We start from the raw sequence: 27,204 nt of genomic DNA, 5'->3' as shown, positions 1-27,204 counted from the left end.
CCCCTCCTTGAACTTTTTTTTTTTTTTTCCTCCTTGAACTTTTTAATAACGTCTCCAACTTTGCTTTACTAACTGGTTCTTCCTGGGAATTCACCCTAGGAAGATTCATGAGCCCTGATGCATCTCACCTGGGTGGAAGTCTCTGGAAAAAGAACCCTGCAGGATGCTGAGAGGGATTGGGGGTACAATTTCCAAGTTCTGCTCATCAGCCATCCACCCCCAATTCCACTCCAGAACTACTCTGAAAGCCATCAGCTATGCCCACCCTGGAGTTCCCGGGGTCTCCCACCCCCAGCTCTACTTAGGGGCACAGGGTTTGGTGAATAGGTACTCATGTCAGTTTGTCTTTATTCATGGGACCCCCACTCCTTCAGCAGGAGCTCTTGGGACCACAGCCATTTCAGTCTGATCCTGGTGTCCTCACATGTTCTTGATGCAGCTGTGTGTGTACATGTGTACACACATTATGTACACACGTGTGTGTGTACATGCACAAGGGATTTTTTGAACAGGAGTTCCTCTTTCCTGACCAGAGACTTAGAGGCAAGGTCCAGGGGCCACTGAGGTTCTCATGGGGACCCAGTACTCCACCTGTCCCCACAGTGTTCCTGGGCCAGTGCATGCTGGCTTCCCGGGGCCTGCGGGGTGTTCAGCCTGACCCTGTGGCAGCCCGAAGGTGAGAAATGCCGGGTGAACTGATGTCCCTGGAGCCGCCCTCAACCAGCCAGTGGTGGAGTGACGGGGGTTGGCAGATAAGCACCCCGGGCCCTGCTCCAGCTTCCTTAGCAGCAGTCAGAGCTCCACAGTGCCAGGGTGTCACCTGCCCTTGCCCACTGCCCTCCCTGCAGGCTTCACTCCTCTCTCATCCTGCCTCGACTTTGCCCTAGAATCAGCCTCGTCTCAAGGTCTGCTCGTCTGTGGAAGGCCTCCGGCCGGGAGTGTTCTGGCTGCTCAGCCTCTCCGGTTTGCTAGCTGCTGCTCACTTCTCCTCCCTGGGCTTGGGGCGCACTCTAGACCACCCAGTCCTATTGCCACACCTTTGCTTGGGCTGCCACTCTGCGTCAATAATCTATGGCCCTTCTCCATCGGTCTCCCCTCCTCACCAAAAGCTGTCCCTGGATAACCAGGCCGGTCACACTTATCTACTCTTCAAGTCCCTTGACCCCGTATCGCCAGCCCCACAAACAGGGTCTCTTGAAGGCCGCTTCTCAGGCAGCCCTCCTCCAGCCCCAGCAGAGCGCAGGCCTTCACAAAGGCGTTTGAAAAGATAAATATTATTATTTACATCGCTCCTCTCCCGCCCTGTGGTGGCTGCCCAGCCCTCTGACATAACCAGGGCTGAGCCCTTCCATGCCCGTGAGGAGCAGCTCCGCCAGCTAGTTGTTCCAGGAGTCACCTTTCTGGATCCAGAGATGTTCCTCCTCCCTTTGCTCAGCTGCTGAGCCTGTCCCCAAAGCCAGCAGGCTGGGCTCCAGGGCCCTCTCCCTACCCAAAGGCAGGGCCCAGTTCCCCTCGCTGGGAGACCCCAGGGCAGAAGGGGGCAGGAGTCTGTGCGAGGGAGCCGCTGCCCTCCGTGGACAAGTGCAGGAAAGCGGGGGTGGCCTGCAGCGCAGTAAAGGCCAAGGGCACGGGGCGGCACAGCAGGGCTTCCCAGGGGCAGTGCCACCATGCCAGTGCTCTGGAGGCTTGGGGCAGTTTCTGGTGAGGCAGAGTGATGTCTGATGATGTCACCAATTTCTAATGCTGTCTTCAAAGGTTCCTGACCAGACCATGTGACACTGGTTTAAGTAGTGTCCAAAGGCATCACTAAGGACTGAGGCATCATGGTGCTCCGACGCTGTCATGAGTTTCCCATGAAGCCCTGGGGCAGTGCATGGCTTCTCCACAGCGGCTCAGGGCTCGAGATCTCTAGTGGGCTGCTTGCTGCGCTCTGGGAGAACACAGCTCGTTCAGGGTTCCCTGAGCTCCTGTGGGGTTTCCAGCTCCACATCTTCATCCCACTTCCCATTTTTATTTTCCCAAGAGGATGGGCAGTGGGAGGCCAGAGGCTCTGGGTCCAGCCAGGGCTATGGGGCTCCTGTCCACCGGAGAGGGAGGGCTCCCAGGTTTCCTGGCCCACTGCCCGGTGGGAGGAATGAGAAGGCGCGCTGCCTCCCCAGACCTGGCCAGCAAGCATCTCTCCAGCCACAGGTTTCGGGGGCCACTTTGTGGCCTGCAGCTCAGACGGCCGTAGACTGCTTGATGCTATGGAAGCTGACGCGGGTAGGGGAGGTGGGGATGGACATGGCGCGGGCCACGCGGGCTCGGATGGAGTGCTTGTCCTGCCATCGATGCCACCGCTTCCGGATGGCAGAGCGGACCTGTGGACGCAGGACGATGCGTGAAGTCTGACGGGGATCTCCCGAAGACGCGCATCCTCCCTGCCCTTGGCCCACAAGCAGCTGTGTGGCGCATTGGCCCCTATGCGGCCCAAATGCCACCACCACTGCTGTTGGGCCAATTATTTTCAAGTGAAAAAGGGGCACCTTTTTCTCATGGAGGCCTTTGCTTTCAGTCCCCTAGGCCTGGCCTGAGGGCAGAGGAGGGGCTGGTTCTCTTGGGCGCAGGGGAACACGGGCAGAGACTCCCCGGGGTTCCCACCATCATCCCAGGGAGGTGGAGGGGGCCCTAGGACCAGGGAGAAGAGCCAGGCCTTGGCTGATGGAGGCAAGAAAGGGGCAGTTCCCAGCCCCCGGGGTCCTCACCTCGCTGTTGAGGAAACAGTAGAACACAGACACGAAGAAGCCCTGCGGGTTAGTGGACGAGGCTGGGTCAGAGGCAGGCGAGGACCCCCCCCCCACCACCGCACCCCAGCGCCAGTCTGGGCCGCCTCCAGCCTCCCGATCCTGCAGGTCTGTGCTGGAGGAAGGCCCGCCGCCGTCACAGTGCAGACCTGACCCCGCCGCTGCAGGAGGCTGGAGGCGGCTGGGCCGGGTTGCAGAGGAAGTACTGGTACCTGGAAGGACTCCAGGAAAGAGTTGAAGTAGATGAAGACGATTCGGGACACTTCATCCTCCCCGGGGTTAACAAAGAACAGCATGTAGGTGATGCCCAGGAGGGGCAGCAGCACCAGAGTGGCCTTCACAGCCTTCCTAGGAGGCGAGGGGCGAGGCCGAGGATGGGGTCACAGGCCACCCAGGAGGGGAGGGGCTGCTAGCACAGGAAGAGGGAGACAGGTCCCAGGCAGGAGGAGCTTCAGTTTGAAGGGGGCCGGCCTGCCCTGGGGTGGGGACAAGGCAATCTGGCTCAAGAGGGCCTCTGAAAGCCCCAGGAAGCCAGGTACCTGTACTGAATGGTCTCAGACGTGGTGGACGCCCGGAGTTTGGTCATGAGGATGCGGACGATGTTGAAGAGGAAGATAAAGTTGATCTGCAATGTGAGCACAGCAGCAGGGTGGGACAGGGTGGCGGGCATGTGTGGGGGACACGAGGGGCGGGGGGGGGGGACAGGCCGGGTTCTCAGTCCCCTCGAGTCCTGGCTCTGGTGTCCCACCCGCTGTCCCTCTTTGACACCCGCACACTCCTGGACCCAGGTTTTCTCTTTGGGAGGCCCCACGCCTAGGCACAGGATCCGTTCTGCTCACAAGCAGACTGTCTCCCCATGGCGGCCCGTCTTCTGCCGCTGCTCCCCAGGCTCTTACCAACAGGACCAGGATCATGGGCCCCTGGTAGATGTAGTCAGTGTACACCCCAGGGCGTTTGCCAAACCAGCACCTAGAAATCCACACCGGGAGGGGAAGGGAGGGGTCAGCTGGGTCTCTCCAGTGGCACTGGACGGGGCAGTTCTCAGCCAGGATAGGACTAGGCCCATCAGCCGAGATAGGGGTGCTCAGTTCCAGCCCCCGAGCGAGGGCCAAGCTAGCCGGTGCCACTCCAGTGTCTCAGTGATGCCACCTGCAAAGTGGATAGCTACGGGATGTGAAGGTGGAGCAAGCACTGTGGAGGGGAGGCCTGTGGCAAAGGCTTGGTATCAGGTTTGGCTCAGCACTGTTTCATTAAGTCCCCTGGCAGTGGCCGGGCATGCTCAGCGGGGTGCCACGTGAATGGGTGCCCAGCAGTTACCAATTTCTGTCAGACTCCATTGGACTGCCTGCGACTGGGGAGTGTCCCAGGTGCCACCTGGGACAAGGGGCAAAGCCCCCCTTTGCATCCTTCTGAGGCGCCTCCAGCAAGAGCCACGGACTGGAAGGCTCAGGGTAAACCGTGTCCTTGTGGCCCAATAGACCTGCAGTGGCTGGATCTCATGATGGTTCTATACACCACAATGTGAAGCATGTATGTGAAACCTGATTCTTTACAAACATTATGTATTTGCGTGTGCGAGTGTGTGTTTTCCAGGGCTTCTTGCTGCTGCAAACACCAGATATGCGTGTCTGGCTTATTTGAGTAACTTGGGACTTGAACCTGAGTCTGTAGGCTTTTCAAGCAAACACCTTTAACCTCTGAGCCATCTTCCCAGACCCCTTCTTTTAATGTTCCCTGAGCCACGTTCCCGGCCCTCTTTTTTTAATGATGCCTGTAAAATCTGGATTTTACAAAACACCATGTAGGTCAAACACCACTGTCTGAGAGCCAGGTCCTAGAAGGCTTCTGATGCTGCGGCAGTCTCTGCATGTGACCACGTGGTGGCGCTTCAGAGCTATTCAGACCAAGCCTCCAGCCCAGATCTTTTCCATTCCCCCCCCCGCCCCCCCCCCCCGCCCCTCAGGTAGGGTCTCACTCTGGCCCAGGCTGACCTGGAATTCACTATGGAGTCTCAGGGTGGTCTCGAACTCATGGCAATTCTACCTCTGCCTCCCGAGTGCTGGGATTAAAGGCACCTCCCACACCTATTAGTCAACTGGTTCCCTGCAGCCTGTTATCTACCCTCCTGGCTGAGCCTCCAGGCCTAAGACGGGGGTAGGGGTCACCCTTCTGAGTGTGGAAGATAATTTCCCAGGCTCCTTGTGCAGCCTGGGAAGGGGGCTGCCGCTGCGATGGAGGTGCCTGACCACCAGAACCCACTGCACAGCTGGGTCCTGGGAACACTCATTTGGCAAAGATCCTGGCTTCTGCCCCAGACAGATGGCGCTTTCTGCCACTGAAGTTCTCAATCTTAGTTGCTCATTGGAACCACCTGGGCAGGGTTAAAAAAAAAAAAAAGCCGGGTGTGGTGGCACATGGCTTTAATCCCAGCGCACAGGAGGCAAAGGTAGGAGGATTGCTGTGAGTTCGAGGCCACACTGAGAGTATAGAGTGAATTCTCCCAGATCAGCCTGGGCTACAGCGAGACCCTACCTTGGGACAAAAAACAAAACAAAACAAAACAAAACACCAAAAAAACCCCAAAACGTGGTGGTGCCCAGGACCCGCGGCAGATCACTTTCTGCAGTGTGGTTCTTTCTAGAGCTTCCCTGGTGATTTTCGTGAGGAACAGCTGAGAAGCGGGCTCAAGGGTGACTGGGAATGCACAAGTCTCCTTCACAAAGAATCCCAGACCTCTAAGAACCAATGGACCAGTTCCCACTAAGCCTGTGTGATATTCTTGTAAAGCGCATCTCAGTGCCAGCAGAGAACGTCTACGTGGGGTTTGCTGGGTGCCGGCCCTGTTCCACGTGCTCAGTCAACCTCTTACTGCACGTCTCTTCCACCACAGCCTTCAGAGCTGGGTGCGGCTACAAGGATACCTATTTTTTCTTTTTCCTTATGTATGTGTGTGTGTGGTATGGATGTATGTAGATGCACATGTATGTGCAAATGTGTCTGCATGTGCAGGCCAAAGGTTGACATCAAAAGTCTTTCTCAGTTGATTTTTTTTTTTTTTAGGCTAGCCCACCTCCCTCTTGTCTCCACCTCCCCAGCACTGGGATCACAGGCGTGTGCCGCCACACCTGGCTTCTACATGGGTACTGGGGATCCAAACTCATGGCAACCACTTCACCCACTGGGCCATCTCTCCAGCCCCAAGGATGCCCATTTTGCAGACAAGGCAAATGCAGAAATTAGCCCAAGGTCACATAGTTAGTTATTCAGTAATAGAGCCATTGAGAACGTGGGCCGCTTGGTTCTGGGGCTTGTTCTAGGGAAAGCTCCAGAAAGGGCTGGAGAGATGGCTTAGTGGTTAAGGTGCATGCCTGTGAAGCCTAAGTGCCCAGGTTTGATTCCCCAGTACCCATGTAAGCCAGATGCACGTGTGGCACATGTGTTTGCAGTGGCTAGAGGCCCTGGTGCGCCCGTTTGTTTTCTCTCTCTCTCTCTCTTAAATATTTTTTTTAAATATTTTTATTTATTTATTTATCTGACAGCGACAGACACAGAGAGAAAGACAGATAGAGGGGGAGAGAGAGAATGGGCGCGCCAGGGCTTCCAGCCTCTGCAAACGAACTCCAGACGCGTGCGCCCCCTTGTGCATCTGGCTAACGTGGGACCTGGGGAACCAAGCCTCGAACCGGGGTCCTTAGGCTTCACAGGCAAGCGCTTAACCGCTAAGCCATCTCCCCAGCCCTTAAATATTTTTTAAAAGCTCCAGAGAGATAACAGACCAGGGCCCTGCCTATCCAGGTCTACCTCTGGCAAGAGCACTGATCAGACCACTGGACTCGAGGCCAGTAGCCAGTTCTGTGCCTTTGAAGCTGCTGGAGCCAGGTCCTGCCAGGAGAGCAGACTGGTCCAAGGACGCCGCGGGGCGCCGGCAGAGCCAGGCTGGCAGTTTGGATCTTGTGGCTCGGGAAGGGCAAGGAGGTGACTTACTTCTCATTGTCGTAGTACAGCTTCCCGATGGCCCAGGCCACAATGATGGGGAAAGGCACACCTGGGGAGAGACGGGCTGTCACTGAACCCGTTAGCCGGGAAATGGGAGGGAGCACGTGAAACCTGGAGGGCTCCGGGACAACCTAGGCCACGGGGGTCTCAGGGAGCTGAACTCACGCCCCCTTCTCCATGATCCTACCACTCCACCCCCACCCCCCAAGAAAGGTCGACGTCCGCTAGCACACGTGTGGGTGAGGCCGGGCAGGGCGGGAGCTGGCCAGCTCACCCCAGCCGATGCAGACAAACATCCACTTGCGCAGCCGGTCGGTGGAGTAGGTGAGCGCGATGGCCGTGTGCAGGTAGCAGCCCTCACCAAACATCCAGAAGAAGTTGGTCACGTGGAAATAGTTGTAAGCAGCCGTCACCAGCCTGCACCAGCCCTGTCTCCATCAGAAACAGCAATGAGCTGCGGCGGGGGGGGGGGGGGGGGCGGGGGGCGGCCAGTGATGGTGTCCCACCCTGAGCCCTCGTGGGAATCCCGCTTGTGCTTGGTAGACACCAGGCCTGTCTGCTGGGGCCCCTGTGAGCCTGGGCTCGGGCCCCCGCCTGCTTCTCTTGTTGAGACGCACCACGTTGCTTTGGTGGACCTCTGGGCTCATGGTGAGCTGCACCACGAACCAGGTGGCGTTGCGCAGGATGAAGGCCGAGATGAGGTTCCAGTGGATGGTGTTTCTCAGGCACCGGATGCTCCTGAAGCACGGGGGGGGAGGGGGGTGACAGTGGCAGGAGAGGGGTGAGGCCAGGCGCTGGCATTGTCACCTCCGGTACACGGCTGGGGTACTGAGGCTCGACGGGAGCCGGACTGACTGGTGAGGTTTCCCTGTGCGCCTTTTCCCTGTGGCCACGCCGGACATCGGCTCCTGGCAGAGCCTCCTCACTGGGGACCTCGCTCCATCCACTGGGCTCCAGCTAGCGGACGGGCCTTCTCTCAGCCTCTCCCTCCTGCCTCCGCCTGCCCCCAGCCTGGTTTGACCACTGGCCTGTGGGTACATATGAACCTGAACATGGGAAATCCTCGCTTCTGGGGCTCCACCTGCCTGGTCACCCCAGACGGGGGTGTGCACACCAGTCTACGCGCATCTGACACTGCTGAGGTTTGGCTTTGTTTCCCTCTACTCTGCCCCCACGCCCCAGCAGCTGCTAGGAAGGGACAGAAGTGGCTCTGTCAGAGGTCCCCAGAGGCCCGAGACTTCCACGCATGCTGGGCCTTCCCTGCGGCCAGGAGGAGGGGCAGCACCCTATCCTGGAGCCTTGTCCGCACCTTACTCTTCCCCTGCAGGGAGTCCCAGGGACAGCAGGAAGCGGTGCCTCAGCCTTCTCACCTGAGCCGTAGAAAGAGGACAAAGGCCACCAGGAGGGCCACCAGGGAGATGCAGTGGCCCAGGTAGTTGATGATGACGGCAATGTGGTAGTGCACCTTGCTCTTTTTCTGAGGCAGAGAGAGGGGAGAGGTGAGGCTCTGCCCAGCTGTGCCTCGGCGTCCGCTGGACCCAGCAGCTCGGGGTGAGGGCCCCGGGTAGGTATTAAGCAACAAGGCCAGTGGCTCCTCCAAGACCCTGTGGGTCAAGTGCCGCCCCGGAATCCAGGCGCTATCGTCTGCACCGTGCTGTTGAACACATAGGGGTTGTTTGGCACCCACATCCCACGGGGCGCTCAGGCTCAGCGTTTCCCAGCATCCCACTCTGTCCAGACGTTAGGGGTCCCAGTGTGTACAAAATCTCAGGCCCGCCCTGCAGGTCCCCTATTTTTTCATCCACTTCTGACTCAAGTTCCCAATTGCCTGGTTACCCCTGAGTCCCTTGGCTGTAGTCTGCTGCTATTTTCCAGGGGAGGGAAGAGCCATGGCCAGGAAGCAAATCATTAGAAACACACACAGACCTGAGCCCAGGGGCGTGGTGGCGCACACCTTTAATCCCGACGCCCAGGAAGCAGAGGTAGGAGGATCGGTGAGTTCAAGGCCAGCTTGGAACTACAGAGTTCCAGATCAGCCTGCGCTAGAGTAATACTCTACCTTGGAAAACAACAAGAAACACACAAGCCCCTCTCCAGGTTTCAGTTCTCAGGACCCCGAGAATGCTCCAAGTGAACAGAAGCCCTTCTTCCTCCCTTCCTTCTTTCCCAGGGCTGAACCCAGGAACCCAAGAATTCATGCATGCTAGGAAAGTGCTCCAGCTAGTTAGTGTAAGCTACATCCTTAGCACTTCCTAGTATTTAAAAAATATATATTTTATTTTTATTTATTTGACAGAGAGAAAGAGGGAGGAAGGGGGGAGAGAGAGAGAGAGAGAGAATGAGCATGCCAGGGCACCTAGCTGCTGCAAACAAACTCCAGACACATGTGCCACCTTGTGCATCTGGCTTACGTGGGTCCTAGGGAATTGAACCTGGGTCCTTTGGCTTTGCATGTAAGCGCCTTAACCACTAAGCCATCCCTCCAGCTCCTTCCTAAGCTTTAAAAGTTAATTAATTAATTTCATTAGAGAGGGAGACAGAAAGAAAAAAGAAAGAAAGAAAGAAGGAAAGGGCAGGCATGCTAGGGCCTTCAGCCACCGCAAACAAACTCCAGATGCATGTGCCACCTTGTGCATCTGGCTTATGTGGGTCCTGGGGAATTGAACCTGGGTCTTTGGCTTTGCAAGTAAGCACCTTAGGCTCCAAGAGTGGGAAAGTCTCTTCACTGACAGAGGAATGTCCTCATCTCAAAGTTTCAAGGTGACACTGTGGGAAGGTGCTGGAAATTATTTTGCAGTGAAAGAGAACCAGAAACAGTTGACGTATTCAAGATTGTCTGACTTCCACTTAAAAACCTGACTCATAGGCTGGAAGGATGGCTTAATTGTTAAGGCATTTGCCTGCAAAGCCAAAGGACTCAGGTTCAATTCCCCAGGACCCACGTTAGCCAGACGCACAAGGGTGTGCACCCGTCTGGAGTTCATCTGCAGTGGCTGGAGACCCTGGCGTGCCCATTATTCCCCCCGCCCTCTCTTTCTCTGTCAAATAAAAATAAATAAATAAATAAATAAATGAATAAAAAACCTGACTCTTGGGCTGGAGAGATGGCTTAGTGGTTAAGGCATTTTCCTACAAAGCCATAGGATCCCAGCTTTGATTCTCCAGCACCCACGTAAGCTAGATGCACAAGGGGGAGCATGCATCTGGAGTTCATTTGCAGTGGCTGGAGGCCCTGGCACACCCATTCTCTCTCTCTCTCAAATAAATAAATAAAAATTTAAAAAAAATTTAACCTGACTCTTAGCTGCATATGCAGATTATCAGGTCACTGAAGCTACAGATAGGTCCCAATTCCACAATGGGGACCATCCAGGCTCCAGATCTCTGCAGCCTCATAGACACAAAGCCCTCACTCAACCTTTTTGAGGGTCCAAGAAGGCAGGGCCTGGGGGCCCAGAATCTGGCACCACAATTACGAGTTGAGGGAAGGAAGGAGAAGGGGGAGCTGGTCAGCAGGGGGCTTGGCCCCTCCCTTGCCCTCAGTGGGTTCTCCAGGGTGGAGGTGGGGACTGGCTGGGTGTGGGAAGTGGAAGGGCCAATGAGCGAGATTGCGAAGAGCAAGCTCACACCCTGTCCGTCTCTTCTGAGCCCAGCAGAGCTGCTGGCCCTCCTCAGACCCTCCTGTGGGAGGGACAGAACCCACAAAGTCAGAGCTGCTTCTAAGGGACCATGTCCAGTCCAACCCAACTTCCAGATGAGTAAACTGTGACCCAAACCAAGAATAAAGGAGATGCACACCTAGCAGGTGTCTCGGAGACGCCAGCCCCACCCTCCCACCTTCACTTTTTCCTTTTTTTCTGTGTGTGTGCGTGCATGCATGCATGTGTAAAATACGTGGTGTGGTATGTGCATCTATATGTGTCCTTGTGCCCCCCAGGCCAAGCTCACCTGCAGTGGGGTGAGGGGGGGAGGCGTGGTTCTTGTTTGAGCCAGTGTCTCTTATTAATGGTGGAGCTTGCTGTTTTCACAAGCCCAGACAATTCTATGGTCTCCGCTCCCCTTGCAGGATTGGGGTCACAGGCGTGCATGGCACCCTGTTGCTTTATATGGGATCTGGAAATTTGAACTCAGGTGGTTGGTCTGTCGGGCAGCCTCCAGATCCTCACGCTTCATCTCAGCGCCATCTCTCCAGCCCTTGCTCTCCCACTGGACACACCCCAGAGCAATAGAGCTGGTAAGGAATGCGGCAGGAAATCACACCAACAGCTCGGGAGGAGTGGGCGGGGAGGCGAAGGCACTGGGCACGTGTAAATGCCAAGTCTTTCAGCTCCTGCCGCTGCCCGGACCCTATCTGGAGGATCCAGCTCGACACGCGCAAAGCAGAGCCTGTCTGGAGCCAGCTCTTGATTATCTTTTATTAAATTTTCCACACATCCATGCTGAGAAACCCCTGGGTAATAACATCTGTGGAGCTAGCTGGTGCAATGATGTCCTGGCTTCCTTCAGAGACCCAGGAGGGCCGGGGGGGGGGGGGACAGGGGAGCAGAGACCACCCCTTTCTGTCAAGAGCATCTGCCTTGGCTCTCAGTCAGGAGGCACCCGAGGGCTTTGGTCCGGGGAGGGATCATTTACGAAGTACCCTCGGTCTGCTGGGCCTTGGGTCAGAAGCTTCACCAATGGTGTGGCATTTCTTTCTCACGACTGGGTTCTGAGGCTGGTGTCTGTCCCTCTGTTTCCAGCTGGAGGGGCCCAAGCCACACACGGGCAGCAACCAGGAGCTGGGCCTGCTGGGGTTTCAGGGCTCTCTTCTTCCTGTGCCCATGGGGCATGTGTGGGGGACTAGCAGGGCCTGCAAACAGGGTCTCTGTGTGTGTGTGGGGGGGATGTTTTCCTTGGTGGGCCAAGGATGTTTGTGGGCACTTCTGCAGAGAGAATGGGGGCTCCTCTCCACTGGGCTGACAGGGGAGAACAAGGCTGAGAAAGAGTTTGGCTCTGCTTGCTTTCTCTCAGCCTTTCTTTGCCTTCTGTCAGAAATCACACAGAAGGAAGGCCCTGGAAAGATGTTGGCTCTTTGACCTTGAACATCCCAGCTTTCAGAACCATAAGCCAAGAAATTTCTATTTATTGTAAGCGATTCATAGCCTGGGGATATAGCTTGGTTGACAAGCCTATTGGCCTAGCGTGGCCCTGGGTTAACTTCCCAGCAGCACATAAAACAGACTGTGGTGGCGAAGGCCTGTGATTCCAGCACCGGAGGGGTGGAAGCAGGAGGATGAGAAGTTCAGGTTCATCCTCAGCTAACAGTGCTCTCAAGGCCAGCCTGGGCTACAGGAGACTCAGTCTCATCTCAAGAGTTCTGTCCCAGCAGCAAAAACAGACCAAGACAGTTGTCAATACCTTGAGTGATGAATGCATCCAATGCCACCCAGGCAGAGCAGCCAGCGGCATGGAGACACTTCTAGTAACAACCTGAGCTCTCCGGCCAGCACTGTCTAAAGAGACAGACACCCAGCAACACGCTGAGAGGTGGCCAACGACACCTGGAGAGACAAGCCAGCAACATCCCAAGGGACAGCCAGTGACCCTCCAAGGGATGCCAGTGCCTCACTGAGACACCCCAGCTACCTGAGGAACGGCCACCAAGGACTCCAGAAGCAGCTGGATGCTCAAAGGACAAGTGGGGGAAGCCAATCCCAGGGAGCCTGACTGGCACGTGGTCCCCGTCCTGTTTGGAGATCTGAGACCAGCAGGTTCTCAAGGAAAGGCGGCGCGTTAGGGCTACTGAGGGGAACCAGTGCGTCGTGCTCTCGGGGACGAGAGTCTAACAGCAGGTCCTGCTGGGCTGATTCTGAACAGCGCTGCAGGACATCCTCTCGTCCCGAAGGCTGGTAGCATCAGCTTTGTCCTGATGCCCTGGCAGTGATGTGTTCTCCATGGCTCCTCCCAGTGTCCCCTGCTCACCCCATGTGTAGCTCTTCCCATCCACCTGCCTTCTTGAACCGACCCCCTTGCCCCCCGGTGGGTGCTTCACACCCTCACTTCTTAAGGTGCAGTCCTCAAATGAGCAGCACGCACTTGGAGGAGCTCATGGATATCTTGAAAAAGGAGGATCTTAAGCCCCACCAGGGGGTTCACAGAACTGGAATCTTCACTTAAGCAAGAAGCCCAGATGGTTCCTGAGCACCTAAACATTTCAGCAGCCCTGTTCCAACTATGACCCTACCCCCAGCCCTGGTTCCTGGCCCATAGACCCAGGCCCTCAGAATCCCCTTCCCTGTCCCCTCTGTGTCCTCTCCAGATAGGCTCAAGGCCCAGAATTCTTTTTTTCCTTTTTTTTTTTTTTGTTGTTGTTCAGTTTTTATTTACCTATTTAAAAGCAACAGACACAGAAAGGCAGAGAGAGAGAGAGAACAGGTGCGCCAGGGCCTTCAGCTACTGCAAAAGAACTCTAGACATGTGCGCCCCCTTGTGCATCTGGCTAATGTGGGTCCTGGGGAATCGAGCCTCGAACCGGGGTCCTTAGGCTTCACAGGCAAGCGCTTAACCGCTAAGCCATCTCTCCAGCCCAAGGCCCAGACTTCTTATGCTCAGCAGTGAGGAAGGGATTGGAGCACTCACAAGCATCAGGACTGGGGACAGATGGGGACAGTGAGAAAGGTCACTGAAGTGGAGGGAAGCTGGGTGCAGGGGGTGATGATATAAGGAGTGAAGGTTGGCACAGGGTGGTGCCAGAGGTTTGGTGCCATCCTTGAGCCAGACCACACATGAATCAAGCTTCCCGACTGGAGAAACTGCCTCTTGGAGGTGGCCAGCTACGGACAGGCCTCCTCGGTGCTTGGCCTCTGGCTGCCCTCACAAGTCCCATTTTCCACGCTGCCTCTACACACCCGTGATCTGCAAGCCTTCCCCCAGCACATCATGGGGCTCAGTCCAGGCCCAGGGTTAAGACACTTCCACTCACAGGATCCAACTCACATCTTTTTTTTTCTTTCTGCACACGTATGCGTATGTGGTGTGTGTGTGTGTGTTCTCATGCATGTGAGCACACTGTGGATATGTGTGCATTTGCACACATACATGCATATGGCGGCCAGAGGTCGACATCAGGTATCTTTCTCAATTACTCTCCACTTGACTCAGACGGGGTCTGTCACTTGAACCCAGAGGTCACCCATTCTGCTGGTCTAGCTACCCAGCTCGCCCCAAGGGGCCCCTGTCCTTGTCTCCCGAGGTTTGGAATTACAGGCAGGCTGCCATGTCCGCCTGGCATTTGTGTGGGTGCTGGGATGTGAAGCCCAGTCTCTGCACTTGTGTGGCGAACACTTTATCCACCAAGCTGTCTTCCCAGCCCCCAGCTCAGCTCTTTAGAGGATGGAATCCTCAGAACTGCCTGGATCAGCTCTTCCTCTCCAAGACCAGGGGCCTTGTCAGCCTGGGGGGCTCTGCCTTTGCCCTTTGCTTTTCTGCGCACCTGTTCTAGTCCCCTGAGCCCCACCTTCCTCGGCATCCACCGAGGAGAGGGGAGGAGGCGCGGGGACGTGACGGGCCCGCAGCAGACAAGGGCTGCACACATCCCCGCACCTGCCAGGGTCGTCCTTGGGAAGATTATTTATGGCGGTGCTGTTTGAACGAACCGAAGCCCGAGAATGAAGATTGTCTGCATCAGTCGTGGCACATCGGGACAGGGGACATCACGCAAATGTGAGGAGCACGGAGCTCTTTATGCACCGACATGGCCAATCCCCGAGGTCGACGGTTACAAGGTGTCAAGCAGCATGCATAATGGGTGATGTCTAGATAAAAATAACAACGTGCACACAGACACAATGACTTGTACGCGCAAAAGAACGACACTTAAACTAGTCAGACAGCTGCCACAGCACTGGGAGGGAGAGCTCTCGCTGTATCTCATTTGTATCAATTAGGTCTTGTGTTACGTGTAAGCAATAGGTGCTTGGAAACAGTTAAGATTTTTTTGTTTTTGTTTTTGTTTTTTTTCCGAGGTAGGGTCTCACTCTAGCTCAGGCTGACCTGGAATTCACTATGGAGTCTCAGGGTGGCCTCGAACTCATGGAGATCCTCCTACCTCTGCCTCCCGAGTGCTGGGATTAAAGGCGTGCGCCACCACGTCCAGCCTTACATTTAAGCTTTTCAAAGAGGAGCTGGGAAGATGGCTCAGCAGTTGAAGGGGCTTGTTTCCAAAGTATGCTGGCCCAGGTTCAATTACACATAAACCACTTGGGGGCCAGACTCGTTTGCAGTGGCAAGAAATCCTGTCTCAAAGTTGGAAGAACACAGATAACTGAGACCTCCACATGTGTGTAGACACACATACATAAATAAAAACATGTTCAAAGGATCTCCAGGGTTTTTTTTTTTTTCCAAAGTAGGGTCTCGCTCTATCACAGGCTGACCTGGAATTCTCTGCATAGTCTCAGGGTGGCCTCGAACTCACAGTGATCCTCCTAACCTCTGCCTCCTGAGCACCGGGATTAAAGGCGAGCGCCCCCACGGGCGGCATCCAGGGCTTTTGAAGCAGCAATGCCACCCCACTTCCATCCTGGGTCTGACAGTCTCCTTGGCTAGACCTTGATGTTGTGCCCAGGTATGGCGGTGGCAATGGGCAAGGATCCCAAGATGACCTGGTCTGACCACACCCCAGCCCTGCCCTGCACACAGCAAAAGCAGCTGCAGCTGAGTGTAGGTGGAAGGAAGGAAGGAAGGAAGGAAGGAAGGAAGGAAGGAAGGAAGGAAGGAAGGAAGGAAGGAAGGAAGGAAGGGAGGGAGGAAGGGAGAGAGGGCGGGAACCGGGATCGTTTGCCACACCACAACCTGCCAAGTGGCTTCCCAGGGCAGGGCCTCAACACCAGCCTCCACCGCCAGACCCCACCGGCCCCGTGGCGGGCATCCAGCTCATGCTGGTGGCTCTGGCCTGTCCCTCAGGGTGGTGGCTTGCTCCACTCAGCTCACCTCCTCATTGAGGATCTCCTGGCACTCGGAGTAATTCACGCGGGCGGCCCAGCTGCCGTTGGCCAGGCACTCCCGGTAGCCGTTGTCTGGGGAGAGAGGAGAGGCCGCGGTAGAAAAGCAGCGCGGCGTTTGTCCACCTGTGCCTGGGGGCTCTGCAGTGAAGCCGAGCAAGGGACTGCTCCGGCTGCCCCACGTCTTGTCCCTGCCCGCCCCCTGACCTCCACGGGGCTGTAGCTGTGCCCTAACAGTTGCCCGAGGAGCCCTGGTCCTGCCTGTCCACGTTGGTGTGACCGTGCTATGAGGATGACTGCGGACAGGTGGGGCCCGCTGCCCACACCTGGCGCTATCTCCTCCACACCCTCTGTGGTGGCTGCTCTTCTGAGATGATCCTGTGTGGGGTCCTATATGGCGACAGAGAATGACAGATCCCCAGACTCAACACAGCCCCCCAGCTGGGCAGAGCCTTCACTTCCTAGGTGGACAGGGGCCCTGGGACCCCTGCCTGGCTTTAAGGCCCTGGGGGGGGGGCACACAAAGAAGTACTGCATTCTGTCCTGTCTCCTCTACTAGTGACAACTCCTTACCTCATCCGTGCCCTCTCTGGCATTAGTGGTACTAACCATGCTGTTTTGTTTTGTTTTTTAATTTCAGAGAGAGAGAGAGAATTGGTGTGCCAGGGCCTCAGACACTCCAATCAAACTCCAGATGCTTGCGCCACCTAGTGGGCATGTGCAACCTTGTGCTTGCCTCACCTTTGTGCATCTGGCTTATGTGGGATCTGGAGAGTTGAACACGGGTCCTTAGGCTTCGCAGGCAAGTGCCTTAACCACTAAGCCATCTCTCCAGCCCATAACCATGCTCTTTTGAGTCAATTCTGGCTTTGGCTCCAGGTGGCACTTGGCTGCAAGAGAAACTGTGCCTTGAGCCGTATCTTCAGGTGCCACCCTCACTGCAGCCCTTTTCTGACCCCTTGCGGCTCCCACTGACCCACAGGCAGGAAGAGGGCCGAGACTCCGTCCTTGCGCTTGGGCTCTTGTGAGGCAGAGCCCTGGGAGGGGCCAGAGGCACAATTCGGCTGTGGCTGTGCAGTGGCTGTGACCCCTCAGCCCCTCTCCTCATTTTGCATGTGGCACGTGAACATGTGTGCCCGTGGATGCACTCCAAGACCACGCGGGCAAAGGCCACAGGAGAATGTCGCATGTCCTCCTCTATTGTGCATTTGTGGGTGTCCTTGAGAGCAGTCTCTCATTACTGGAGACTGCCATGTTCAGTTGGACGGAAATGATCAGTGGGCGGGAGTGTGTAAGGTCCCCATGGATCAGTGGGCCCCGCAATGGTTACCCAGTCTTGACTCCCCATAGGGATGAGGTTAGAGGCATGTGCAGCCACATTCAGCTGTTTACGAGGGTGCTGGGGGAAAAATCAGGTCCTCATGCTATTCAGCAAGTGCTCCTAGCCACTGAACCGTCTCCCCAGGGCCCCACCTCGTTTCTAGAGGTTAACTTACTCCAGTGGATCTCTAAGGCTCACCGGCCGGGGAGCAGCATCCTCTGGCAGCATCAGGACCAGAGGGAATTGCCAGGCATCCACAGAAAAGCTGTGGCCTCCTCTCTCACCTTACAAGCTGCTCTGGTTACACCCAGCTGCTGGGGAAATTGGCCTGAACAGATTTTTCTAGGACTGCCTGGCCTCACTGTGAGTGGACCTGAGTCTCAAGCAGATCTGTACCTCGGGTGATGAGTGGGCCATGAGGCTGCAGATACTCTAAATGAAGGCTCAGCCACCGAGGGCTCACGATGGAGGTTTTGAGTTCTGTTTGGGTCCAGGGAGACCATGAACATGGGACTGGGTTGCAGCACTTGCCATGGCTAGGATATGACAAAAACCAGAGGCTGCTCAGAACGTCTGCGTTTTCTAGGGCTTGGGCACAGAGATGGGTGGGCAGGCCTCAAGGCAGGGTGTGTGCAGCTTCTGCTTTAAGAGAGGGGCCAAAAGCAGAGGTCAGCGCAGGGCCCCTAGACACACAGGTCTGGGTTCAGGTGCTGGCACTGCCCCAACTAGCTGTCTTGGGAAAATCACTCAACCTCTTGGCATATCTATCTGTGAGACAAGCCATCTTGAGGCCACCCTGCCTGCCCAGATGAATATTTTTTTTCATGCTGGGGGTCTCACTCTTGCTCAGGCTGACCTGGAATTCACTATGTAGTCTCAGGGTGACCTCGAACTCACAGCGATCCTCCTACCTCTGCCTCTCAAGTGCTGGGATTAAAGGCCCATTTAAAATTATTTTTATTTATTTGAGAGAGAAAGAGGTGTGTGTGTGTGGAGAGAGAGAGAGGAAGGGAGGGTGAGAGGGAGGGAGAGAGAATGGGTGCACTAGGGCATCCAGCCACTGTAAACTCCAGATGTATGTACCACCTTGTGCATCTGGCTTATGTGGGTTCTGGGGAATTGAACTCAGATCCTTTGGCTCTGTAGGCAAGTACCTTAACCACTAAGGCATCTCTCCAGCCCACACCATGCCTGTTTAGATGAATATTTTTAGTTAGCATTTCCACAGAGCTTAGTACCTGGCATATGGTTGTTCGCCCTATATTTATTATTATTGTCTCCGAGTTGTATTTATACACTCTTACATAATAGTCACTCGCACTTGTCCCAACCAAAGGAGGTGTAGGTCGAGATTATTTGAAGAGGCTCCTTTGCACAACAGCTCCCCTTGGCCTCCCATCTGGGGTGGGGTGTCTGGAGCCATCTGGGGTGGGGTGCCTGGAGCCTGTCCCCAGGCTGGCTCATTTGAAGCAGCAGGTTTTGGCCCATAGGGACAAGTTGACCCTGAAGCAAGGCAGGCCCCCCACACAGGGGCTCGTTGCCAGGGAGGAGACGACCTCCTATTCTAATTGCTGAGCTGAGCAGTCCTCCTGAAGGATCACGGGAAGATGGATATTTTTGGAAATGTTTCCCATCCCTTTGAAGATTTGATGCAGCGGGAGGGAGGATGTTAAGGAGCGGCCTAGAAGTCCTGGCAACACCTCGTCAGTAAATGAGTTAATTAGAACCTAATGATTAGGAAGAGCTCCACTCCCCTCCCCATGCCGCTGTGAGCGCACACGGATCGTCTAGCGCCAGAGGCACCTGTAACGGGGGCAGGGGGAGAACATGCCAGCCTAACTCAGAGGACCAAAACCCCAACGCTTTTTCTTGCAACTACAGAAGGATGAGGGATGGCACCAGAGGGCACATTACCATACCCTCACCCATCCTTACGGGTGGGTGGAGAATCCTGAGGCTCAGAGGGGTGCCACAGCCAAGGGTTCCTTAAATAGGGACGGGCAGAGCTGGCACTACAGGCTTGGATGACTGGCTTCCACGGAGATCGGGGTTAGCATGTGCCCAAGCACTCGGCTGGCGGTGGAGCCATCTGGGGAACACCGAGTGACCCTTGGGGATGAGGGTGAAGGGTGCTCCTGGGGAGCAGCCAGGGCTGGTGGCAAAGAGGGTGGGACTGTGACCACACAGAGCCCACCGTCCCCATTCAGGCGTGCAGGCAACAGGGAGCCATAGAGGGCGGACTTGGAGTGAGGGTGTGGACGGGGTCGGACTGGGAACTAGGGATGCAGACTGGGGCGCCTTCGACTGGGCAGTGGGCAGGTAGAAACTGGCCTTGATGGTGCAGTGAGGTGAGGGGCTTCCTATGGAGCTCGGGTGAGTCAGCCCTGTGGGTGCTGTTCTGGGAGTGCCAGGACCAGCACACACGGGGTTGTAAACCAGTGTGTGGGCCCTGGAGCCTCAGGTTCTGACTCTGCCAGCGAGCCACGTGACCTTGAGCAGATGATGAACCTCCCTGCACCCCCATTTATTATTATTGTTATTATTATTATTATTATTCTTGAGGTAGGGTCTCACTCTAGCTCAGGCTGACATGGAATTCACTATGTAGTCTCAGGATGGCCTCGAACTCACGGCTATCCTCCTACCTCTGCCTCCCGAGTGCTGGGATTAAAGGTGTGTGACACCATGCCTGGCTATTTCTGTTTTTTTTTTTTTTTTTGTTTTTTTGTTTTTTTAAGTAAGGTCTCACTGTACTCCAGGATGACCTGGAATTCACTATGTAGTCACAGGGTGACCTTGAACTCACAGTGATCTTCCTACCTCTGCCTCCCGTGTGCTGGCATTAAAGGCACATGCCACCACATCCGACCCCATTTTCTTATAATATGATCCCTACGAAATTTGAAGATGGCTAACCGTGTGTCCCAAACTCTTGTCTTTTACCTCTGCTGCTGCCTGCCTGGCCTCCCCTCCTTAATCTCTTCACCCTTCTTACTCTTCTCCTCCTCCTGGGTCTACTTCATGAGCTGCTCCCAGGGCCGCCTCCCAAGCCTCCTAGCTGCACCACACGACACAACCTTAACCTCTCCACCCATCTGGTACAGGAGGCCAGGGCAGGAGGCGGGATTTGGGAGGCTGGAGCTGGGAGTGTCTGAGACCTGTTGTCTCCTCTGACTCACAGAGGAAGGGTCGAGGGGAAACGTGCTGAGGCCATCCAGTGAGCATGGGCAAGGGCCGAGTGTGTGGCCCACCTTCAGCACTTCACAGGGGTGGGGAGACTCCCAGCCCCAGGTACCTGGGCATGCACACTCCTTTGAGTGGGTTGGGGCCCCTTGCCTGCAGCTGTTTCTCTCCTGGCAGCAGGGATCTAAGTCATTGGCAGGAGAGAGAAAATTAATTCTTGAGGGTGGCAGGTGCTGTCGCAAGGAGCTGCAAAGCCTGTAGGAAGGCCCAGCCCTGGGCAGCGGGGTGTTTACATGCGGATCAAGTATCTGCCTGGTCCCTGGGTCAGTCCTGCCCATCTGCACCCCACCTGTGGACCTAGGATGCGAGCCACCCTCTGCTGGAGGATCTAACACTCTGGGTCCCCTGCTCCTTGGAAACTCTCTGAGCTCAGGGTCCTCACTGGCCAACCTGGGGGCGCTGTGGCGATGATTGCCTTACCTTGGGGAGGGGGGTGGTTGAGGTTTACAGCACTAACAGGGAGTTTGTCCACGGAAGAAAGTGCTAGATAGATTTACACATTCCAGCTTCGCCTTCTCTTACCAGCTGCTGACCTTGGGCACGTTCGCCAACCTCCCTCAGCTTTGGGTACGTAGCAGGTGGGTGTGTCTCCCAGGGTGCTGCAGAATCAGCAGGAGCAAGCACCATACCCAGCAGAGGGCAGAGTCGCCCGGAGAGGCATTACTGCTGCTGTAGTAGCATTTCTCCCACCTCCGCGCCCCTGCCATCCCGCCCCTCCCACAGCACCTATGCCACCCTCTGCCTTCTCCCTTACTTGTGGTGTTGTAGCGGACACCGTAGAAGAACGCAGGGCAGGGCCGAACCACCAACTGTCCTGCGGGGCTCCGGGGCCAGCAGGTGCCAATGAGGTCCACGGACGCGTTGCATTGTAGGCCTGGAGGCAGAGATGACCAGTGATGAAGAGCAAGCCCTGCCCAAGCTTCAGGCAGGCAGAAGTCCTTCCTGAGTCCTGTTTACCTCCTGGCTGACTCACCCTCACGCCCACTAGGGACCCGACACAGCAATGTGCCTGCGCAGAAAGGAGCCCGGCCAACGAGGGGAGAGACTAGGAATGCGGACTTGATGCTATGGCCCCTAGGAAGCCAGGGTGCTTTCCACAACAGAGCTGAACAGCATGGCTGGAGCTGGCATTGAAAGCCTCAGCTTTAGCTGGTGTCTCAGGTCCCCTGCTCTAGAGCCAGGGGACACTTCTCTCAGTCCTTCCCTTGGTGACAGACTGGGCTCGTGCCAGGTGCCTTTCATTGACTGATGTGGCTACTTCCTCACAGGGTACAGATGAATTCACAGGCTTGTCGTCCCAGCCACCAAGCACTGGGGAAGTTCAGAGCACTGTCAGGCGTCCAAGGGTTGTAAGTGCCTGGCACACTCTCATAGAGACCCGCCCCTCCCCTCCCCTGTCCTCCCCTCCCCTTCCCTTGCCTCCCCTCCCTCCCTTCCTCTCCCTCACTGAGCAGTTCCCAGTTTCCCTTCTGCTAAGACCAGGTTGATCAGAGAAGTACCGACCACAGCCAGCACCAGCCATTCAGCAAGGCCGGGCCAGCCACATTGGGAAGGAAAGGCCTGGAGCACCACCAGCCACTGCCTTGAGCCCTAACGGTTCCTTAGCAGAGCTCCGACCACACCCACAGCGGGTCATGTGATGGTGGGTAGGGCTGAACTCAGGTTCCCATAACCTGGGATATAGATGTCCTTGCACCTACTCAGGTCCACATGGCCTTGGTCCCCGATTTTCGGCAAGGATAATGAGGCCTGGGGCGGTCATATGGCTTATTTGACCTTAAGACACTTCGTACCCAAAGCTGCCAAGAGGCAGAAGCGGATTTTGAACCCTGGGCTTTTGAGGCCGGCCGGGGCGCTTCTACGGTCGCCCCAGCGGCTGGCAGCTGCCTCTCACAACATCTGGCTGGCCCTGGGCTTCTCCCTCGGGTCCCCGCTGCTCACGGAAAGCTGCCGGACACAGCAGCCTGCGCGACCTTTACATTAAGAACCCAGAAAATCCTGGAGGGAATTAAAAATCTGTGAGAGGCGAGGCTGGGAAGCGGAGAGGGGCCAGGGCTCCGGCGCTCGTCCAGAGGTGGGGGCGCGGATGCTGGACGGGGCGCGGATGCTGGACGGGGCGGGGCCTGGGCTGTGAGGACCAATCAGAAGCGGCAGCCGAGCCCGGCGGGAAACAGCATCGAACTGCGCTCGGAGGTCGGTCTGCAGGATGGTTACGATCCTGATTGTGGGAGACTGAGAAAGGGAGTGAGGGGAGGGGTGGGCGGAGGGCGAGGACCCAGAGGTGCAGGGCCGAGAGCAGGTGGCAGGTGAGTCCTGACCACCTCGTGGGCCCGCCTCATCGTCCATCGCGCAAAGAATGCAGTTTGGACCGCGTCTGCCGCTCCCCGGAAGGATGAAAGTGGGGGCTGTGAGGATCTGGCCGAGGGGGACAAGGCCTAGCAAAGGGGGAAGGCGCGGGCGGACAGGACTTGGGAAGAGGTCAACATCTGCGGAACACGACTGTCTAGCAGACACTGCAAAAGGGCTTTCTGCTATTCAGAATTCGTGCCACGCTGGCAACCACTGTGGGAAGATGAGAGGCAGCTGAGGCAGGAGGTGGAAGACCCAGGACAGTGCCCCGGGGAGCAGACAGACGCACATGGTGACCCTAAGGACCTCAAGGTCAGGACTGCTGAGAATCGGATTCTTGGGCCAATTACCCCTATAGGTCCCATTGCCCCAGACGCAGCCTCTTTTGCTCTCCTGGGGGCGGGGAGCTGGAGCATTTTCCCACTTGGTTGTCAGTTCTGGGGTGAGGAGCCAGAGGAAGCCAGCCCTACAGCTAGTCAGGCTGACTAACCAGCCTGTGGCTCAAAGGTGGAGTCAGGGGCTGGAGGGATAACTTAGTGGTTAAGGTGTTTGCTGCAAAGCCAAAGGACCCAGGTTCAACTCCCCAGGACCCATGTAAACCAGATGTACAAGGGTATGCATGCGTCTGGAGTTCATTTGCAGTGGCTGAAGGCCCTGATGTGCCCATTCTCTATCTTACTGTTTCTCCTCTCTCTCTCAAATAAATAAATGATTAAAAAAAAAAAGGTGGAGTCAGGAGCCAACTCCTCCAGCTGGAGGGCCTCCTGATCTGTTAAGGCACGGACAGGAGGGAGGAACAAGGACCTCTGTTGCTTCACCAAGTACTTACTTGACCACCTAAGAAATAACAGGGGCCGGAGATACAGCAGTGACCTAAGTAAGTGCCCTCTCCCGGAAGCTTCTCGCATCCTAGTGGGAGACACTGTAAGCGAGCACCCAAACATATGCTAACTGGGGAGATATAACTTGAAACAATGTAAGGGGCTAAAGATGGACATGGGTGCTACTTTAATTTGGTATTTCTCTAAAATACGAACACTTTAGAGACCCGAAGGAAGAGGGGGGAGAGCCAGGTATGTGCCTGGAGGAGAGAGTTCGAGGCAGAAGGGTCAGTCGTGACAGACGTCCTGTGGCAGTTGTGTACTGGACATCTGAGGGGTTGACATTCCTGTCACTAGGTCATTCAGATAACAGATAAGGACCCTTTGAAGGTGGCCTAGATACTGCTTGTGCACAATTGAGCATTGGTTTCTCGTGCCAAACTGGTTACAGAGTTCCCTTCTATCAGCTTAGGGTCCAAGTGTGCTCAGTGGATCCTTTCGCGGTAGGTAGCTCCTGCCCCCCAGTCACATGGAGTCTCCCACCGGGGGCCTCAGGGTGAGCCTCAGGTGGATGGGTACCTACCCTGAGAAGACTCCTACATGTCTGGCTTGAAGCCAGGGGAAGAATCCTTATAAGGTTGTCTGGGGGTGAGGGGGGGGCAACCAGGTACCTTGTGGGCAGCCCTGGTGGGGTCTCTGCTCCAGCCCCCCTGGGGTTGGGCTATCTCCTGGGCAGAGAAGGGCGACTCTGTAAGGTGTGAGGTACACCAGGCCAGTGGATGGGAATCCATGAACCCTCCTGCCCTGTGCACTGTTCAGTTTTGCATTTAATATCTGGTAGAGATCCAGGCTCACGGTAGGTGCTGAAGAGCATGTGGGGCTGTGTACACAAACCCCGAGGAGGTAGGAGAAACCACAGGGGTGTGTCCTGGGCACCACAGAGCTCCGAGTGACCGCCTAATGTGGTACTATCGGTGAGTCTGAAGTTCGGCCCTGCTGGCTCAACTCTTGGGGCTGGTATAGTAACTGTGTGCTCAATTAAATTACTTAACCTCTCTGGGCCTAAAATTCCTATTCTGTAAAATGAGGATGAAAATACTTCCTGACAATATTTTTGTGATGACTAAACAAGGTTAAGCACTTAGAATGATACCCAAGGCATAGTGGGCACTCATAAATATTAGCTGTTCTTCTTAATATTGTTATTATTGATTTTTTTTGAGGTAGGGTCTCACTCTAGTCCAGGCTGACTTGGAATTAACTATGTAGTCTCAGAGTGCCCTTGAACTCACGGCGATCCTCCTACCTCTGCCTCCCGAGTGCTGAGATTAAAGGTGTGGGCCACCAGGCCCAGCTAATTGTTATTATTATTATTACTACTATCATCACTGCCTTAAGACCGAGGATGATAACTAATAACTCCAGGTGATTCCATTTGTATTGGATGTTAGTAGTCAATAATTCTGTTACTTCCTGGCATGGTCATAATCATGCCATCTTTTTCTGAGTTGCCAAGTCTGTAATCTGCCGCATAATGGGGCCTCAGCCCTGGGGACTCAGCCCCTCCCGGTTCTTGGCACAAGGCATGTTCAAGGCCCCCAAAGGTCCCGGCGCACTGCCAGCCACCCCAGCCAGACGCCCATCCATCTGTCCCAGGCCCTTTGCCCCGCCTTCACCATCTGTCTTTGCCAATGCCCATCGGTTTGGGTCAGGCTTGGCATCAGATGACAAATGACCTGTTATCAGAGGCCGTTGTGGAGGGTGATGGATTGCGAGCTATGAAGCCAGGCAGGCTGGGCTGCGGGTGGGGCACCTAGTACAAATCACAGGGGAAACGCTGGCCATTCATCACTGCCCGCTGCCTCCAAGGACAGGGGACACTTGCGTAGCTTGTGGCTTGAGAGTGTCACTCCCCTTGAACACAACAGGGAAGCTAATGGAGCCTGACCTGGTCCTGGGCAGAGGCGAGGAATCTTTCCCGGGGCTACCTCCCTCCTGCCGGTGGGATGAGAATGATGTCCTCCCCACTCCTTGACTGCCGATGTTGGAATGGCAGTGCCTCCCTCACCCCTCGGGGGTCCTTCTGCCCAACCCACCCACTGGTGTTCACTTTGGCTTGGTCGCTGACTGCCTTCTGCCAGCCTTCAGTGTCTCTCCAGACCCATCTTGAAACCAGCTCCTGCAGGAAGCCTTCTTGGATTTGCCCTGCTCCTGTGTGAACCTCCCTGCTACCTCCAGTGTGGAAAGCAGTTGGTGGGCAAGTACCTTCCCTTCTTCCCAGCTGTAAAAGCCTGCTGGTGACATCCAGTAACGGGCTGCACTTGGCAGTTTGTGAAACAGAGCTACAAAAACTCTGTGCACGGAACCTCATGGTCTTGCTCCTCCCTATGGCTGGGCAACGTGAGGTTCACAGGAGTCAAGGGCAGGCCCTTCCTGTGAGTACCACAGTTGGGATGTGACTGAGCGCAGCCTTGACCAGGCACATGACCCAGCCTGCCTTCTGCAGGTCCAGCGCTCACTACCCACACCATCCTCGAGGGGACAGCAGGCTGATGGCTGGCTGCTCTGACTTACAGGCATGTCCTCTCGACACAGGCCTGTCTTCAGAAATGGATCCGTCTAGCTCCCCACTAACACACTGGGTCCATTTCTCTTGTACTGTACTCTCAGGTTCCCTTGTGCCTCAGTAACGGAGCCTGCTGTCTAAGAGGCACTCACTGCTGAATTCAGAGGAAAAGAAGACCCCCCCAGAGGACACCGAGCCTCTCAAAGACCCCCCCAGGTGCAGGAGCCCTCTGCATTTTTGCCTGGAAGCAGCGATCCACTATACCATATCCAGAGTCAGAGAAGGCACAGCTTTGAGATCTTGTAAGACCTACGCTGGGGTTTCAGACCCACGGAGGCTAGGATGGGGGGGTGGCTTTCTGAGGGAGGAAGCTTCAAAATGGATCTGGAGGGAGACCGAGGGCTGGCACAGAGAATGCCCAGTGGCTGAGCAAAGAGTGCAGACTGAGCGCTAGTACCGGCTGGCTGTCCATGATTACGTAGCTTTTCACACCTCTGGTGCCCTGCCTGGGCCTTCAGCTTGGGAGGATGAAATAAGATGATGATACAAAAGCCCTTTGTGAATGACTAAGCCATAGGTAGTGGTGATTTTTGCATTCATCTAGCATTTTCTTTTTTTTTTTTAATTTATTAATATTTATTTATTTGAGAGTGACAGAGAGAGAAAGAGGCAGGTAGAGAATGGGCGCGCCAGGGCCTCCAGCCATTGCAAACGAACTCCAGATGGGTGCACCCCTTGTGCATCTGGCTAACATGGGTCTTGGGGAATCAAACCTCGAACCGGGGTCCTTAGGCTTCACAGACAAGCGCTTAACCGCTAAGCCATCTCTCCAGCCCTCATCTAGCATTTTCTGTTGGGAAGGCATCAAGCACAGTGTTTTAGAGCGTGTGAGGAAACCAGGGTGCCCGGTCAATGCAGGCTCTGGCACTTGTCAGTGCGTCCCTGTGCCTCAGTTGCCTTGCGTGCCAAATGAGGGTAACGGTGCGAGGGTGTGTGCACTGTGCCTCACGCTGGGTGGCCAGACCTTGAAGTCCCCGTCCCCGCATTAACGCCACGCAGAGTTAGACTCAGCACTGGTAGCAGCAGCCTTTCCCCTTCACTCCAAGTCTCCCAGTTACAGCCCAGCAGCAGGGGCCTGAGGCAG

The 27,204-nt window shown here is 55.7% G+C and overlaps 1 protein-coding gene across 2 annotated transcripts in view; it reads right to left on the bottom strand.

The window, feature by feature from the left end:
* Crhr1 (corticotropin releasing hormone receptor 1) overlaps positions 1-27,204 on the bottom strand; it is a 51,939-nt gene continuing 24,735 nt past the window's right edge. Inside the window, exons 3-13 of one of the 2 annotated variants that reach the window (XM_004655106.3) lie at positions 21,079-21,198; positions 15,750-15,835; positions 8,150-8,256; positions 7,397-7,517; positions 7,054-7,207; positions 6,768-6,828; positions 3,680-3,752; positions 3,323-3,408; positions 2,996-3,131; positions 2,745-2,786; positions 1-2,360 (exon numbers count right to left, since the gene is read on the bottom strand). In XM_004655106.3, the coding sequence (XP_004655163.1) occupies positions 2,220-2,360; positions 2,745-2,786; positions 2,996-3,131; positions 3,323-3,408; positions 3,680-3,752; positions 6,768-6,828; positions 7,054-7,207; positions 7,397-7,517; positions 8,150-8,256; positions 15,750-15,835; positions 21,079-21,198 (1,127 nt within the window). In that variant the 3' untranslated portion in view covers positions 1-2,219. Of the gene's footprint in view, positions 2,361-2,744; positions 2,787-2,995; positions 3,132-3,322; positions 3,409-3,679; positions 3,753-6,767; positions 6,829-7,053; positions 7,208-7,396; positions 7,518-8,149; positions 8,257-15,749; positions 15,836-21,078; positions 21,199-27,204 lie in introns of those variants that run through there. The other variant, XM_004655110.2, reaches the window with a different exon arrangement.

The sequence above is a fragment of the Jaculus jaculus genome, chromosome 9 (genome assembly GCF_020740685.1).
Source record: "Jaculus jaculus isolate mJacJac1 chromosome 9, mJacJac1.mat.Y.cur, whole genome shotgun sequence".
Classification (NCBI taxonomy): Eukaryota; Metazoa; Chordata; class Mammalia; order Rodentia; family Dipodidae; genus Jaculus; species Jaculus jaculus.
The sequence above is the reverse complement of the archived record's forward strand: the minus strand, read 5'-3'. Positions and strand labels throughout refer to the sequence as shown.